The following is an 18,562-nucleotide window of genomic DNA, read 5'->3' as shown; positions in this document are numbered from 1 at the left end:
AATTTTAAGATGTTTTTAGAAAAGAGTATGAAGAGTCCTTTACAGATCATTTTTTACCTAATGTTTGCCCTTCCACTTGGCAGCAATACTAGGCAGTTTGATAATCCTTTCAGGCTCTTCTTACAGATTCTGCAGAATCTAATGTTTAAGAGATTTTTGCTTAGCTTTTTCATGAAAAGCTTGAAATTGGTGATGTTATTGCTTTACATAAGTGACTTACAGGAGTCACTGGCTGTGTTACTTACTTTCATGTTTTGTGTCCAGTGTAGAGTAGCATGTTGAGATCCATCAATCTAAAGAAACCTTTAACCTTCTCATGTCAGATTTAATTGAAACTGTCAAATATTTAGATCATTTACCCTCTGCTAGATTGATGGGCAGTAGCTTAGGAACAGTGCTGATTTTCAAACCCTTCTCACCTGCTGGAATCCTGAAGCTTACTTCCTGCAAGATGATAATGATATTAGGTCATCTTTCTTCTTGTCCCATCCTTATTACTTTTCATTTTCTCGGTTTGAATTTTATGAGTAATGTTTCAGATCAGCTTTGGAGTCTGTTTACTTCCAGTTGTAAGCTGCTGTTCTAACTGTATATGATTTGTGGTGGTCAAAGAGAGTAAATGGACAACCTTGTTTAAGGGGATGGAGGGAATTGAATAATGTTCCAGTCCCATTCTAAGGAAGTTCTCTCTCTCAGATGCTCAGAAGCCTCTGCCTTCAGTGGAGAAATGGTTTTTAAGATCCATCAAAAGTTACATTTTTTGATGAAAGCATCTAGATTTGCAGGTGGCCAGTGGTACAAATATTGGGGAGGGAGCTAGTCATCAAAGCTCTTTACAGGTGTTTTTCTCATAAAATAGGCCAAGTTAATAAGACAAGCATTAGTAAAATTTGTGAATGGAGTGATAAAGTTTGAGACTCAAGCTAGGCAGTTGTTGATTGCTATCAGTGATCTTTGAGATAGATATGCTTCATTTACCGTATTTTGGTTGGGGTCTTGATTAAAGAAAGTAGAGTGAAGTAAGGATTTGTTAATGAAACTGATATTTATCATATACATATATACACATGTACATAATTCATACTGTCTGCCTTTATTCATTCCCATTAATTACTTATTTACAGGCATTAATGTCCCCAACATATATTTCAACCCCAGATTTGAATTCTTCATTAAAAATAGTCCTCATTGAGGTTTTCAAGCAAATCTGTTACCATCTCAAGAATGCCAAAAATTGCTGGTGATAGTTCAAGAAATATTTTAACCCAATAACCTTTCTGTTTTGAAGGTGATATATAACATGATGAAATGCTTCTCTAATTGAAATAATCATGGAAAATATCTCATAATGTTTCACCAAGTTGACATCCCAATTAAATACGATTTGAATAATCTCGGAACCTTCTAAAAGAGTAATTATTAGTTACTTATTTTTTTTTTTTTTTTGCTTTGTCGCTGTCTCCCGCGTTTGCGAGGTAGCGCAAGGAAACAGACGAAAGAAATGGCCCAACCCACCCCATACACATGTATATACATACGTCCACACATGCAAATATACATACCTACACAGCTTTCCATGGTTTACCCCAGACACTTCACATGCCCTGATTCAATCCACTGACAGCACGTCAACCCCGGTATACCACATCGCTCCAATTCACTCTATTCCTTGCCCTCCTTTCACCCTCCTGCATGTTCAGGCCCCGATCACACAAAATCTTTTTCACTCCATCTTTCCACCTCCAATTTGGTCTCCCTCTTCTCCTCGTTCGCTCCACCTCCGACACATATATCCTCTTGGTCAATCTTTCCTCACTCATTCTCTCCATCTGCCCAAACCATTTCAAAACACCCTCTTCTGCTCTCTCAACCACGCTCTTTTTATTTCCACACATCTCTCTTACCCTTACGTTACTTACTCGATCAAACCACCTCACACCACACATTGTCCTCAAACATCTCATTTCCAGCACATCCATCCTCCTGCGCACAACTCTATCCATAGCCCACGCCTCGCAACCATACAACATTGTTGGAACCACTATTCCTTCAAACATACCCATTTTTGCTTTCCGAGATAATGTTCTCGACTTCCACACATTCTTCAAGGCTCCCAGAATTTTCGCCCCCTCCCCCACCCTATGATCCACTTCCGCTTCCATGGTTCCATCTGCTGCCAGATCCACTCCCAGATATCTAAAACACTTCACTTCCTCCAGTTTTTCTCCATTCAAACTCACCTCCCAATTGACTTGACCCTCAACCCTACTGTACCTAATAACCTTGCTCTTATTCACATTTACTCTTAACTTTCTTCTTTCACACACTTTACCAAACTCAGTCACCAGCTTCTGCAGTTTCTCACATGAATCAGCCACCAGCGCTGTATCATCAGCGAACAACAACTGACTCACTTCCCAAGCTCTCTCATCCCCATCAGACTTCATACTTGCCCCTCTTTCCAAAACTCTTGCAATCACCTCCCTAACAACCCCATCCATAAACAAATTAAACAACCATGGAGACATCATACACCCCTGCCGCAAACCTACATTCTTAATATCCCTGAACATATATTTCAGATTCGAATTCAGCATGAAAAATAGTCATTATCCTGAGGTTTTCAAGCAATCTCTAACCCTCACAAATATACCATAGATTTTAGCCCAAAAACCTTATGTTTTTTAAAATTGAAATATGATGTAGTGAAAACACTTCTACAGTTGAAATGATCATGAAAAGTATCTCATAATGCCCCCCAAAGTAGACAGCCAAATAAACACAGGATCTTCTGAAAGAGTAACTATTAGTTACCTATTTACAGGCCTGAATATCCCCAACATATATTCTAACCTTGGATTCAAATTCATCTTGAAAAATAGTCCTTATAGTGAAGTTTTCAAGCAAATCTATTACCCTCACAAAAATACCAAAAAGTGCAGGGAATTTTTTTAGTCAAAAAAAAAAACATTTTGTGTTATAATTGAAACATGACATAGTGAATCACTTTTGTACTTGAAATAATTGCAGAAAATATCTCTTAGTACTTCCCCAAGCTGACAGATATCCAATACATATGAACTGAATAATCACAGAATCTTCTGTAACAGTAGTAGCTAATCATGTATTTACTGGCCATAAAGTTCCCTAACATATATTCAGCCCCATATTTGAATTCAGTATGAAAATTACCCCTTATTCTTAGGTTTTCAAGCAAATCTATTACCCTCATAAAAGTACCAAAAATCGCAGGGAATAGTTAAGGGAATTTTTTAGCCCCAAAAACCTTTTTGTTTTAAAAATGAAATACGTCATAATAAAGCACTTCTATACTTAGAATAGTAATGGAAAATATCTTATAATGCTTCCGTAAGCTGACAGATAACCAGTAAATATGAACCGAATAATCACACAGTCTTCTGAAAGAGTAACCATTTATTACTTATTTACAGACCTTAATGTGCTCCAGCATATATTTCAATCCCACATTTGAGTTTAGCATGAAAAATGATTATGATACTGAGGTTTTTAAGCATATCTATTACCCTCACAAAACCTTTTTGTTTTTTATTTGAAATATGATTAAATGCTTCCATACTTGAAATGATAATGGAAAATATCCCGTAATGCTTTCCAAACTGACAGATACCCAATAGACATGAACTGAATAATCACTTTCCTCTAAAAGCATAACCATTAAGTACTTGTTTACTGGCCTTAATTTCCCTAAACATATATTTCAACCCAAGATTCAAATTCAACATATGAAATATTCCATATGCTGAGGTTTTCAAGGAAATCTATTACCCTCACAGAAGTACCAAAATTTGCAGGTAATAGTTCAGGGAATTTTTTTTTACCCATAAACTTTTTTTCATTTATAAATTGGAATATGACATGATGAAACACTTGTATACTTGAAGTTATCATGGAAAATATCTCATAATGCTTCCCCAAGCTTGCTACCAGTTCTACCAAACAAGCATTCAAACATGAACTACCTTCAGCTGTTAAACTGAGCTAAGCTGTGATAAACAGAAATTAAGGAGGAATAAGTATCATTTGTAAATCATATTTAAACTTTAGCTAGTTCGCTATCAATTTGTAAAAGTGAAAAAGATCTTTTTGATAATGATACATAAATGCCACATACTAATCCATCTGTTTCTCTAAATATTTCTCATACACATTTTTTTAAAGTGAACACCTATTCCACGCATCATCTTTGACTTCTGAAACAACACTACTCCTCCCCAGTCTGATGCTCTGTACATTCTTTCACTCTCTCAATCACTTCCATCATATACAACTTATTATTTTTTTATTTATTTGATATACTTTGTCGCTGTCTCCTGTGTTAGCGAGGCAGCGCAGGGAAACAGATGAAAGAATGGCCTAACCTACCCACATACACATGTATATACATACACGTCCACACACGCACATATACTTACCTATACATTTCAATGTATACATATATGTACATACACAGACATATACATATATACACATGTACATAATTCATACTTGCTGCCTTTATTCATTCCTGTTGCCACCCCGCCACACATGAAATGGCAACTTCCTCCCCCCCGAACGCGTGCGAGGTAGTGCCAGGGAAAGACAACAATGGCCACATTAGTTCGCAGTCAGTCTCTAGCTGTCATGTGTAATGCACCAAAACCGCAGCTCCCTTTCCACATCCAGGCCCCACAAAACTTTCCATGATTTACCCCAGACACTTCACATGCCCTGGTTCAATCCATTGACAGCACGTCGACCCTGGTATACCACATCGTTCCACCTCACTCTATTCCTTGCACGCCTTACACCCTCCTGCGTGTTCAGGCCCCAGTCGCTCAAAATCTTTTTCACTCCATCTTTCCACCTCCAATTTGGTCTTCCACTTCTCGTTTCCTCCACCTCTGACACATATATCCTCTTTGTCAATCATTCCTCACTCATTCTCTCCATGTGACCAAACCATTTCAAAACACCCTCTTCTGCTCTCTCAACCACACTCTTTTTATTACCACACATCTCTCTTACTCTTTCATTACTTACTCGATCAAACCACCTCACACCACATATTGTCCTCAAACATCTCATTTCCAGCACATCCACCCTCCTCCACACAACCCTATCTGTAGCCCACGTCTCGCAACCATATGACATTGTTGGAACCACTATTCCCACAAACATACCCATTTTTGCTTTCCGAGATAATGTTCTCACCTTCCACACATTTTTCAATGCTCCTAGAACTTTCGCCCCCTCCCCCACCCAGTGACTCACTTCCACTTCCATGGTTCCATCCGCTGCCAAATCCACTCCCAGATATCTAAAACACTTCACTTTCTCCAGTATTTCTCCATTCCAACTTACCTTCCAGTTGACTCGTCCCTCAACCCTACTGTACCTAATAACCTTGCTCTTATTCACATTTACTCTCAGCTTTCTTCTTTCACACACTTTATCAAACTCTGTCACCAGCTTCTGCAGTTTCTCACCCGAATCAGCTACCAGCACCATATTATCAGCAAACAACAACTGACTCTTTTTTCAAGCCCTCTCATCCACAGCAAACTTGATATTTGCCCCTCTCTCCAAAACTCTTGCATTCATCTCCCTAACAACCCCATCCATAAACAAATTAAACAACCATGGAGACATCACACACCCCTGCCACAAACTGACATTCACTGAGAACCTATCACTTTCCTCTCTTCCTATTCGTACACATGCCTTACATCCTCAATAAAAACTTTTCATTGCTTCTAACAACTTGCCTCCCACACCGTATGCTCTTAATACGTACTACAAGGCATCTCTATCAACTTTATCAAATGCCTTCTCCAGATCCATAAATGCTACATACAAATCCATTTGTTTTTCTAAGTATTTCTCACATACATTCTTCGAAGCAAACACCTGGTCCACACATCCTCTACCACTTCTGAAACCACACTGCTCTTCCCCAATCAGATGCTCTGTACATGCCTTCGCCCTCTCAATCAATACCCTCCCGTATAATTTCCCAGGAATACTCAAGAAACTTATCCTCTGTAATTTGAACACTCACTTTATCCCCTTTGCCTTTGTATGATGGCACTATGCATGCATTCCACCAATCCTCAGGCACCTCACCATGAGCCATACATTCATTGAATACCCTCACCAACCTGTCAACAACACAGTCACCTACTTTTTTTAATAAATTCCACTACAATACCATCCAAACCCACCGCCTTGGCAGCTTTCATCTTCCGCAAAGCTTTCACTACTTCTTTGTTTACCAAATCATTCTTCCTGACCCTCTCACTTCGCTCACCACCTCGACCAAAACATCCTATATCTGCCACTCTATCATCACACACATTCAGCAAACCTTCAAAATACTCACTCCATCTCCTCACAGTACCACTACTTTTTATTATCTCCCCATTAGCCCCCTTCACCGATGTTCCCATTTGTTCTCTTGTCTTACGCACTTTATTTACCTCCTTCCAAAACGTCTTTTGATTCTCCCAAAATTTAATGATACTCTCACCCCAACTCTCATTTGCCCTCTTTTTCATCTCCTGCACCTTTCTTTTTGCCTCCTGCTTCTTCCTTTTATACATCTCCCAGTCATTTGCACTATTTCCCTGCAAAACTCGTCTAAATGCCTCTCTCTTCTCTTTCACTAATAATCTTACTTCTTCATTCCACCACTCACTGTCCTTTCTAATCTGCCCACCTCCCACACTTCTCATGCCACAAGCAACTTTTGTGCAAGCCATCACTGCTTCCCTAAATGCATTCCATTCCTCCCCCACTCTCCTTACAGCCCTTGCTCTCACCTTTTTCCATTCTGCACTTAGACTCTCCTGGTACTTGCCTCACACAAGTCTCCTTCCCAAGCTCACTTACTCTCAGCACTCTCTTCACCCCAATATTCTCTCTTCTTTTCTGAAAACCTCTTCAAATCCTATTAGGTACAGTATAAAATTTTAACATTTGTAGTTTGGACACTCACCTTTATCCCCTTTTTTTTGTTGTTATGTGCACATATCTTTCATGTGCTAAAAAAGAACTTTATAGCCAAACCTGAAAATCCCTGAATTTCTTAGGTTTTAGCGTAGAGAAAGGCAGCAATCCCCAGGTGTTTAAGGATTGAGTTAAGGCACCCCCATTGTAGAATTTCTGTTCTGTACTGTACAGATAGATATTTATACACAAAGACACAGATTGCAGACATATGCGCATATGAAAGGGACTTGTGGATTGATTTGGTACCCATACTGTGCCAGAATACCTCTAAGGAAGATTATTTTTCTCTCACAGTTTCATTGTTTTATAGTTATAATCAGTCCTTGAGTAATTTCTTAGTCTTTTGATTTGTCATCTTTTTAAGTGGTGTGGCAACATTTAACAACTTACTATGGCTGATGAAAGAAAAAAATAGTGCTACTGAAATTATTCAAATGAAAAACAAAAAACAGAGACTGTAGAAGTGAAATTAAACATTTAAACACCCAGTAGCTGATATAAGTCCAGCCAGTATTGCTATAGTACACTTATATCTGGTAACAAAGGTAAGGACTGTTGTCAAAGATTTTGTTAAGATCAAGAAATTTTGAAAACCTACAGCTTCTTCACCCACTACTCAGCGGATTAGAAATAGGAGAAGATAAATGACTTTGTATAGGAAGGTTATTGAGCACAGTATTTGGCTAGAGGCTCAGCATCAGTGTCAGATATCTCTGAGTATGCTTTTGATTATAAAGAAAGAAAGCATATATATGAGGGTTTGAAGAAAAATGATGGAGAAATTCACAATTGAGCCTTATTTTTACTTTTGTTTTATGATTCTAAGTGTGTTTTTATCATTTTTTACAGTCATTTAGAATCATTTAGTAAGGTTTTTTGGTCTTATTATTCCACAAAAAATGCTTGCAGTATGCTGTTCAAAAACAACCCCATCATTTGGAACATCCGTTTTTGAAGTTGCTTATTTCAGCATCACCTTGTTCACATTAATCAGAGATGCAATTATTGTATCTGTTGTTAGAATTTAAGATTACATTTATGTGGACAAGCAAATGCTGAGTAAAGGATTTTCAAGCATTTAGTATACTTGCAATGTGCATTTCAAGGTTGGTACCTCATCGAATAACATACAGTGTGTAAGAAAAGGTCCTTTTAGGGAATAATGACAATGTTGCCTGAAATAAGGGGCTAAGTTACATGTACATTTGCCCACTGTTAGAGAAAAAAGAATGAGAAATGACATGAGTTCACCTTTTTCAGGTTTCAGAATTAGACTGACTATGAGTGAATAATTTTGTTTTAAAAGCGAGAAATAGAAATGTGAAAAACGTGAAAAAGTAATAGAGTGGTTGATGAATGGATTGAGCTAAATGATGAGACTGAATATACACAATATAGAAAATTTTTTAAAAGTGTTACAGTTGAAAAGGTTTAAGAGATGAGGCCGCATAAAGTGTAAAGTTCCTTCCTTGTGCTGTATGATTAGGTAGTTATGTGCAGAGGACTTGAAATGAATATTAGGCAGTTTTTTAAAAGTAGAAATGACGGTTTCACAGTAGGACATAGCAGGTAACTAAGTCCAAATCAAGATGCTGAAGATTTGAAGCACTTTTATAGTAAGTTTTGAATACAGGAAACAAATGAAAAGATATGTAATTATAATTGCATTATTATAGTTATAAGTGCATGTCTTATATATAGATTTTAAAAGATTGAATGATATGAAAAACTTTGTAAGAGTTCAGGCCCTGTGAATGTAAAACTCCTTCCCCATATTGCATAGATAGGTAATCATAAACACATATACAAATAATGCTTCATTTGTTGGCACATCACTGTTGGTTGCAGACTTTCATGTGATATATATTGTGCAAATATAAAGGTATTCCAAAAGTTTTGTTTTAACATCCATACAAGATTTTTATTAATGTGTATAGTTTATGATTGTACACAAAAGAATAATGATAATGGCTGTGATTACAGGGTCACGTGGTTCACTGGAATACAGCATTGATGAAGTAAGCAGCCTTGGTGGTGTAGGAGGTTCCAGAGCCTCCCTTGCCAACACATCCCTCACCTCTGCAGCAGATCTGTCCACACTTTCATCTGTTACTTTGGCTAGACGTGGAGATATAGATGCAGCTTCCATACAATCCGGCCGATCACTTATCTCTCCTGATACTCGCTCTGTACAATCAGTACGATCCCCAAGATCACCAACAGAGAAGTTCAGACACTCCAATAGCCATTCACCATCACAATCACTACCCATTCAGACAAATGGTGATGTGCTCGGTGATACACGATCAATACAGAGTGAAGGTGAGGTTGTGCATAATGGTGTAATGGGCAGTCCATCACATAGCCCATCAACTCCACGACCGTCCTGTCTGTCTGTTAGTCAAACAACTTTACAGGATAAGGAGGCATTATTGTCAGAGCCTGCCACACCTAAAGCTACAGAGACGCCTGACACTGTGCGTATCTTTGTACCATACTCAGGGAACACTGAAACATTGTCGCCCAAAACTCAAGCCCCAAAGTCTGTTCCTGCCGAGGAACTCAGACTTGTCACCTCTAGTTCTAAAGATCCAAACAAGATCATGATTCATGTGGATGGGGATGATTCTGCATCATCCCCAAGAGATCATTCCTCTCCTCCAAATAGCTCTCCAAGAGATTTTACCAATTCAAAGGACCTCACAACTTCTCAAGACTCATCCTCACAGGACCGTTCTGCCACACTTCAGGAATTTAGTTTCACAAAAGATTTTAATTCTCAAACCAAGACATACTCAGCACCAATTTCTCCAACGTTACCAAGACTAGAGACTTCACGGTCCCGGCCTATCACTCTTGACAGTCCAGAGTACAGGGAAGGGCTCTTATAAGTACAAGTTCAGTGTAATGGGCTTCACACTCAGAGCTTGGATAATAATATATGTATATAAGTATCATTATCTTGGATTGATAGAGAGTTATTTAGATTCAACCAGTTTCACTCAATAGCTGACCGCATCATTAATAGTTGAAATGTCAAAATCTGTCATATCCATTGGTTTTTCTGTAGTATCACTTTATTTACAAATTCTGAAACCTGTACAGATAGATGGTTTTGCTGAGAGCAGAGAAAGTCCAAGTCATGTTAAACATTGTTGGTTGGTGTATGTGAGCATGTGGCTCATTGTTAGTAAGTGTACTTAATAGAACTGGTGTTTCTAGATCCATCTGTCACTACTATTAATTAGAGAGCCAATTCTAGCATATTTTTGTATGACTCCTGTTCTAGTCTTCCTTATTTTTCCCTTTCCCTTGGTGATTGGCCAGTATCTGTTGGAGGGCTAAAACATAAATACAGATTCCAAACACCCTCCATCAACTGCCAAGACCATGTTTACAGAGGTTGAATAGATCCTTACTGCTGTCTCGTCAGTCTAGCTGAGATCAGCTTTACCATTGAAGGTCAACAAATCTCTTTATTTTTATAGGTCCACTGTTTGTGAGCTATTGAATATTACTATTATTAGTTTTTTCTTTTTGAGCATAAATCACGAACATTTTTTTTCTACAAAACCAGCAACATTCCACGTGTTGTAAATATTACATGCTGTAGCAATATAGCATTATCTTCCCAAATCTTTCAGGCTGTTATGTATATGTATCCAATCAGTCAAAAATGTTTGATTACCATGTGAATGGTACACTTAGAGCTTACATTCTTTATATTTTAATCAAAGAGTTTGGGATTGAAGACTACTAAAATGTCTTTCAGCTTTGATTTATTTGCCATTGATTCATTTTAATATTACAGTATGACAATGTTTTACTGACTGATTGGATATTGTCTGTATTAACAATGCCAGTGTGCAATAATTCCAAATGCTGAGGGATCAAATATTAACATGTATGGCCCAGATGTAAGAGGTCACAAAATGCTCATCCCCTGGCTTATTTGTGTCAGTTAGTATTTATTTTGTAGATTAATCCAGATGAAGAGATCTTTGTATGAGTGGAAAGCATGAGAGTATTGTATATACCGTATAGATTTGCAGAGTGCTGGAACATAGGTTGCATAAAATAAACTGTGCACCAGAGTGATGGAAACTGGTGCCTGTGAATAGAATTTATATCTTTTTTTTTTATGTTTGCTGAGTAGTCCTGTTAAGAACAGATTTCAGTGATACTTATATTGTAATTTCATGATTTACAGTATTTTGTTGTTTCTTACTTTACTCTGAAGTGTATCTATTTATTTTGTTTGACTGAACTGCAATGTCATTTTTTTTTATTCAATATTCTGATTCAGTTTTTATTAGTTTCTCATTTTCTTGATATGCAAAAAGATTTTAATATTTAATATGAGGATGCATTACGAAAAAAGTTTGAGTAAAATATCATTTGATATTTTTGGTTTGATTAAGACTTAGAATATGTAGAATATGTACAGGAATAAGTGCATTACTGCTGTATTGTGATGTTATTGAGAGAGTAGGTATTTTACTGAGCTGAGTGATCGAGTCTGTGAACTTGAGTTCTTTGGGATGATAATTTAGTTAGAAATTTTGATGGATAGATCATAGCTGTAATATAAGTCTCTGGTCAGTCCCTTGAATTGTTGTGTTACAATTTTACCAGTTTTTTCATTTCAGAATCTTAGGAACATAATACAAGTTCTCAATACTAAATTCATGAATAGTAAGTATTGAGCCATGAAAAGAATTGCCTTATCTGATTATTTTTACTGATTCACAAAGTCATGTGACTGCATGAGAATTTTGATGTAAACAATTGAAATTATCATGGCGTTTCAGGTCTAAGCCATGGATGGGTACCAAATGTGATATGCTTGGTATGGAGAAATATATTATTCATATTGTTGACATCACACAGACTTCATTTAGCATTGTTGAAAACATTGAAGCTAAATGCAAATAAATTCATTTTGATTGAAGTAGTTTGTTTGACAAGAAAACTCATTTTGATAAAGGAGTAAATGATTTCCTTATGATATGTAATGCAATTGATATATAAAATGTCAAATGACTCGTTGCACATTCATTATACAGATGAAGGATCCTCATGTTCATGAGTTTTGTATTAGTGTTTGGTTCTCACATATACTCAAAATGATTGACTTTTAGGGAAACTGTAATTGTTTTAGAAAGAGCAAACATCAATAATCACTGTTCTACCATTTCACGTCTTAGCAAATGAGGCAGCTCCACCCCCTAGAGGTAAGCTAGAGATACATGAGAGAAATGACTAAGTAATTTTGGCTGGAACTGTTGATTGATTGTGTTTACCTGTACCATTTACTTTCTAACTACATTCCTTCTTTGTTGTTGAAATATGTTATGTTTTCTTCAGTACTGTTTACTTTCAAGTAATCAGTAATGGAACCTGGGTTGTACATCCTGGTACTTTGCTGGTCATGATTGTAAGTTGGTATATTAGTTAGTTTATGTTGTATAGAACTTTTGTTATATATCCTATGTATCATACTCAGAATAAGTCTCAAAGTCAATAATACTGAATGATTTTATACTATTATTTCTGTATTTATTTGATTAAGTCTCACATATTTTTGTGCCCAATTTGTCCTCATTGTTTTGTAAGCTGTTAGACACATATCCTAGAAATAATTAATGCTCCTTTGTAGTGTCGCAGTGACATTTATATGCAGGGAATGTGCATCAGATGTAGGTGATTCTTTTATCTCTGTTGTTAAATCAGGCTCTTGTAACTCATAGGAGATAAATGGTAATCTTTAGTTCTGCCCACTGTCTCATGCTTTTTTTTTTTTTTTTTGTATTCTGGTTTGGCCTCTTCCTGCATTTCTTTTTTACTCTTTCTCACTCTTTTGAACCCTTATATTCTTGTCCATGTATAATTCAGTCTTTCACTTTCACTTTTTGTATTGGCCATCTCTCTTCCAGTTTTTTATATCATGGTGTTTCTATCTTCATCTCTTAATTTGTCTCATTTGCCCTTCATATATTTTCTGTATTTCCCATTTTTTGCCTAGCCTCCTGTGTTTCCATCCAACTGGATTTTGTCATCCTCCTCCTCTTTTTTTTTCTTATGAGGTTGGGTTCAGACAATCTTTCAAATAATATGGCTTTCACAATAACTGTAGATTCGGCTGATTTGGCATAAGAACCTTCAAAGCCTAGTCATTTGTTTCCATGACTGTGACTATATATAAATCCTGTAATTACCATAGGTAAAACTTTTACTACATTGAGGAAAAAATAATGCATAATGTTATTTACAGAATGGTTAAATAAATTGTTAAATTCTGTATGATGGATTTTCATTTGTTACAGAAATTTCATCTCCATAGGACATCATAGGACACATTTTTGGGAGCCTTGAAAAATGTGTGGAAGTCGAGAACATTATCTCGGAAAGCAAAAATGGGTATGTTTGAAGGAATAGTGGTTCCAACAATGTTGTATGGTTGCGAGGCGTGGGCTATGGATAGAGATGTGCGCAGGAGGATGGATGTGCTGGAAATGAGATGTTTGAGGACAATGTGTGGTGTGAGGTGGTTTGATCGAGTAAGTAACGTAAGGGTAAGAGAGATGTGTGGAAATAAAAAGAGCGTGGTTGAGAGAGCAGAGGAGGGTGTTTTGAAATGGTTTGGGCACATGGAGAGAATGAGTGAGGAAAGATTGACCAAGAGGATATATGTGTCGGAGGTGGAGGGAACGAGGAGAAGAGGGAGACCAAATTGGAGGTGGAAAGATGGAGTGAAAAAGATTTTGTGTGATCGGGGCCTGAACATGCAGGAGGGTGAAAGGAGGGCAAGGAATAGAGTGAATTGGAGCCATGTGGTATACAGGGGTTGACGTGCTGTCAGTGGATTGAATCAAGGCATGTGAAGCGTCTGGGGTAAACCATGGAAAGCTGTGTAGGTATGTATATTTGCGTGTGTGGACGTGTGTATGTACATGTGTATGGGGGGGGGGGTTGGGCCATTTCTTTCGTCTGTTTCCTTGCGCTACCTCGCAAACGCGGGAGACAGCGACAAAGTATATAAAAAAAAAAAAAAAAAAAAAAAAAAAAAAAAAAAAAGGACATCATATGAAATGTCTAAGATGCCATATTGGCCACCGGCTGATTCATGTTTGTTGAATATAATTTAAAACATTAAGGTAATGAGTGGAAAGTAGAAATGATTTTTGCTCTGTGCTACCCCTCCCTCCAAAAATGTATGTTGAATACTTGACTTGCTGCTGAGACAAACTTCATTTTATGGTTCCTTAACAAAGAGTCTAATGGCTTCCTTCAAGGCAGCATGTTGGCTTTCTCTGAATGAGTGGTAAGTACTATGCTTAGGCTTTTTGGATGCTGAAAGGCCTTCTCTTTTCTCGCATGACAAAGTTGACATCTTGCTCCTATTACATGTTAATTGATAGGCGTGCGAAAGAGAGATTTTTGGATGTTAATGTACTGAGAGGTGCAACTGAAGGGATGTCTGATCATTGTCTTTTGGAGGCGAAGGTGAAGATTTGTAGAGGTTTTCAGAAAAGAAGAGAGAATGTTGGGGTGAAGAGAGTGGTGAGAGTAAGTGAGCTTAGGAAGGAGACTTGACAAGTGTGAGGAAGTACCAGGAGACACTGAGTACAGAATGGAAAAAGGTGGGAACAAAGGAGGTAAGGGGAATGGGGGAGGAGTGGGATGTATTTAGGGAAACATTGATGGCTTGCGCAAAAGATGCTTGTGGCATGAGAAGCGTGGGTGATGGGCAGATTAGAAAGGGTAGTGAGTGGTGGGATGAAGAAGTAAGATTATTTGTGAAAGAGGAGAGAGAGGCATTTGGACGATTTTTGCAGGGAAATAATGCAAATGACTGGGAGATGTATAAAAGAAAGAGGCAGGAGGTCAAGAGAAAGGTGCAAGAGGTGAAAAATAGGGCAAATGAGAGTTGGGGTGAGAGAGGATTATTAAATTTTAGGGAGAGTAAAAAGATGTTTTGGAAGGAGGTGAATAAAGTGCGTAAGACAAGGGAAGAAATGGGAACTTCAGTGAAGGGGGCAAATGGGGAGGTGATAACAATTAGTGGTGATGTGAGAAGGAGATGGAGGGAGTATTTTGGAGGTTTGTTGAATGTGTTTGATGATAGAGTGGCAGATATAGGGTGTTTTGGTCGAAGTGGGGTGCAAAGTGAGAGGGTTAGGGAAAATGATTTGGTAAACAGAGAAGAGGTAATAAAAGCTTTGCGGAAGATGAAAGCCGGCAAGGCAGCAGGTTTGGATGGTATTGCAGTGAAATTTATTAGAAAAGGGGGTGACTGTATTGTTGACTGGTTGGTAAGGTTATTTAATGTATGTATGATTCATGGTGAGGTGCCTGAGGGTTGGCAGAATGCTTGCATAGTGCCATTGTACAAAGGCAAAGGGGATAAAAGTGAGTGATCCAATTACAGAGGTATAAGTTTGTTGAGTATTCCTGGTAAGTTATATGGGAGGGTATTGATTGAGAGGGTGAAGGCATTACAGAGCATCAGATTGGGGAAGAGCAGTGTGGTTTCAGAAGTGGTAGAGGATGTGTGGATCAGGTGTTTGCTTTGAAGAATGTATGTGAAAAATACTTAGAAAAGCAAATGGATTTGTATGTAGCAAGAAAAGCAAATGGATTTGTATGTAGCATTTATGGATCTGGAGAAGGCATATGATAGAGTTGATAGAGATGCTGTGTGGAAGGTATTAAGAATATATGGTGTGGGAGGCAAGTTGTTAGAAGCAATGAAAAGTTTTGATAGAGGATGTAAGGTATGTGTACATGTAGGAAGAGAGGAAAGTGATTGGTTCTCAGTGAACGTAGGTTTACGGCAGGGGTGTGTGATGTCTCCATGGTTGTTTAATTTGTTTATGGATGGGGTTGTTATGGAGGTGAATGCAAGACTTTTGGAAAGAGGGGCAAGTATGCAGTCTGTTGTGGATGAGAGCTTGGGAAGTGAGTCAGTTGTTGTTAGCTGATGATACAGCGCTGGTGGCTGACTCATGTGAGAAACTGCAGAAGCTGGTGACTGAGTTTAGTAAAGTGTGTGAAAGAAGAAAGTTGTGAGTAAATGTAAATAAGAGCAAGGTTATTAGGTACAGTAGGGTTGAGGGTCAAGTCAACTGGAAGGTAAGTTTGAATGGAGAAAAACTGGACGAAGTGAAGTGTTGTAGATATTTGGGAGTGGATTTGGCAGCAGATGGAACCATGAAAGCGGAAGTGAATCATAGGGTGGGGGAGGGGGCGAAAGTTCTGGAAGCCTTGAAGAATGTGTGGAAGTCGAGAACATTATCTTGGAAAGCAAAAACGGGTATGTTTGAAGGAATAGTGGTTCCAACAATGTTGTATGGTTGCGAGGCGTGGGCTATGGATAAAGTTGTGTGCAGGAGAGTGGATGTGCTGGAAGTGAGATGTTTGAGGACAATGTGGTGTGAGATGGTTTGATTGAGTAAGTAATTATAGGGTAAGAGAGTTGTGTGGTTTATAAAAAGAGTGTGGTTGAGAGAGCAGAAGAGGGTGTTTTGAAATGGTTTGGTCACATAGAGAGAATAAGTGTGGAAAGATTGACCAAGAGGATATATGTGTCAGAGGTGGAGGGAACTAGGAGAAGTGAGACCAAATTGGAGGTGGAAAGATGGAGTGAAAAAGATTTTGAGTGATCAGGGCCTGAACATGCAGGAGGGTGAAAGGCGTGCAAGGAATAGAGTGAATTGGAACGATGTGGTATACCGGGGTCGACGTTCTGTCAATGGATTGAACCAGGGCATGTGAAGCGTCTGGGGTAAACCATGGAAAGTTCTGTGGGGCCTGGATGTGGAAAGGGAGCTGTGGTTTTGGTGCATTATTACATGACAGCTAGAGACTGAGTGTGAATGAATGGGGCCTTTGTTGTCTTTTCCTAGCACTACCTCGCACACATAAGTCGGGAGGGGGTTGTTATTCCATTTGTGGTGAGGTGGCGATGGGAGTGAATAAAGGCAGACAGTATCAGTTATGTACATGTGTATATATGTATATGTCTTTGTGTGTATATATGTGTATACATTGAGATGCATAGGTATGTATATTTGCGTGTGTGGACGTGTATGTATATACATGTGTATGTGGGCGGGTTGGGCCATTCTTTCGTTTGTTTCCTTGTGCTACCTCGCTAACGTGGGAGACAGCGACAAAGCAAAATGAATAAATAAATATATTTTTTTTTTTTACTGATATGTATGACATGATTATTTAAGGGCTGTTCACGTAAGCTGTACACTCACATTGTCTTAGTGGGGAATTAGGAAATGGGTGCTGTTTAACCTTTACACACTCGGCCAAGGATATTTGAACCATGTTTGATGTTCATGATTTTGTTTTGTGATTTATTGGTGTGCATTACTACATGGTTCCAGTATTTTCACCAGATGAGATGTAGCATGGAATGCTAGTACGTGTATGTATCATACTATTTTGAGAAATCCTCTTGAAATTTTCTTATGATTTATTGACTTGGTTTGTAATTGTTCATATTTTATTGTTGAGTAAAAAGTAATATCTACCCATTGTTTTACAACGTCTTGGCTAAGATCAGATTACACTCTTTTTTTTTTTTTTTTTTTGAGAGCTATACTCGTAACTCACTCTTTAACCTTTGATTTTGATCAGGTTTTCTGCTGTCATGCTAAGAAATATCTCTCCAAAATGTGATAAGTGATTGGGTGGTCTTTACCTGTTTGCTGATCTTGTTGCATTTACACAACAGTTAATTTCCCATTCCCTGTGTTATTGTCACATGACAATTTTTTTTTCTGCTCAAGGATGCTGCTTATTGCCCTTCCGGAAGGTGCTGTCATTGGTTTGGGATAATTTTCTCTACACCCACATGGTGTATCACAAAATGCATCAGTTTATCAAAACAAATTATAGAGTGAAGTTGTGTGCCTTGAAAATGCAAAGAATGAAGGAAATATGGAGAAAATATAGCTCTGAAGACCAAAGTTCTTGTGATATCTAGTCAAGGGTAAAGATGATGAATGTGAATAACCAGTCCTGTTCATAAAGAGAAAGTGGTGATTATGGTGTATGATATATGAAGAGTTTGGAAACCTGATCTGGCTGTGATTTCATCTACCATTTTGAATTCTTAAGACCCAAAAATCAGTTTTAGCAGTGGAAATAGAAAAAATAGAACAAAAGCATCATATGGGGGAAAACGTTTCAGAAATTCAGAATATGAAATGTGGAACATGACTGTGCAAGACTGTATATACACTGATTTATTGAGTGAATTTACTGTGGGACATGATCAGTTGTGGTTAGATATATAAGATGTACTAGAATTTCTTACTTAAAGTACAATTGCATTAACAAAAATGTACTTCAATAAAAGTAGAAGTGCCATTCTTAAAATGAATAAGTAAGAATGACAGTGTTTCTTCTTTATGAAGTAGTAAAAGTACAAAATAGCATTTTGAAATTACTTCTGCATTAGGAGCGATGAATTTTTATTTAGCAGCACTTGTGAGGTGAGTTTGTCATTTATCAG

The 18,562-nt window shown here is 37.8% G+C and overlaps 1 protein-coding gene across 3 annotated transcripts in view; it reads left to right on the top strand.

Annotated features, from left to right (window-relative positions):
• Positions 1–13,330, top strand: part of LOC139755054 (USP6 N-terminal-like protein) — a 335,539-nt gene extending 322,209 nt beyond the window's left edge. For all 3 annotated transcript variants that reach the window (XM_071673062.1, XM_071673061.1, XM_071673060.1), the window contains one exon: positions 9,013–13,330. In XM_071673062.1, the coding sequence (XP_071529163.1) occupies positions 9,013–9,920 (908 nt within the window). In that variant the 3' untranslated portion in view covers positions 9,921–13,330. The remainder of the gene's footprint in view (positions 1–9,012) is intronic.
• Positions 13,331–18,562: the final 5,232 nt, after the last annotated feature.

Source organism: Panulirus ornatus, chromosome 18 (genome assembly GCF_036320965.1).
Source record: "Panulirus ornatus isolate Po-2019 chromosome 18, ASM3632096v1, whole genome shotgun sequence".
NCBI classification, from domain to species: domain Eukaryota; kingdom Metazoa; phylum Arthropoda; class Malacostraca; order Decapoda; family Palinuridae; genus Panulirus; species Panulirus ornatus.
This window is presented reverse-complemented; position numbering and strand designations above follow the sequence as displayed.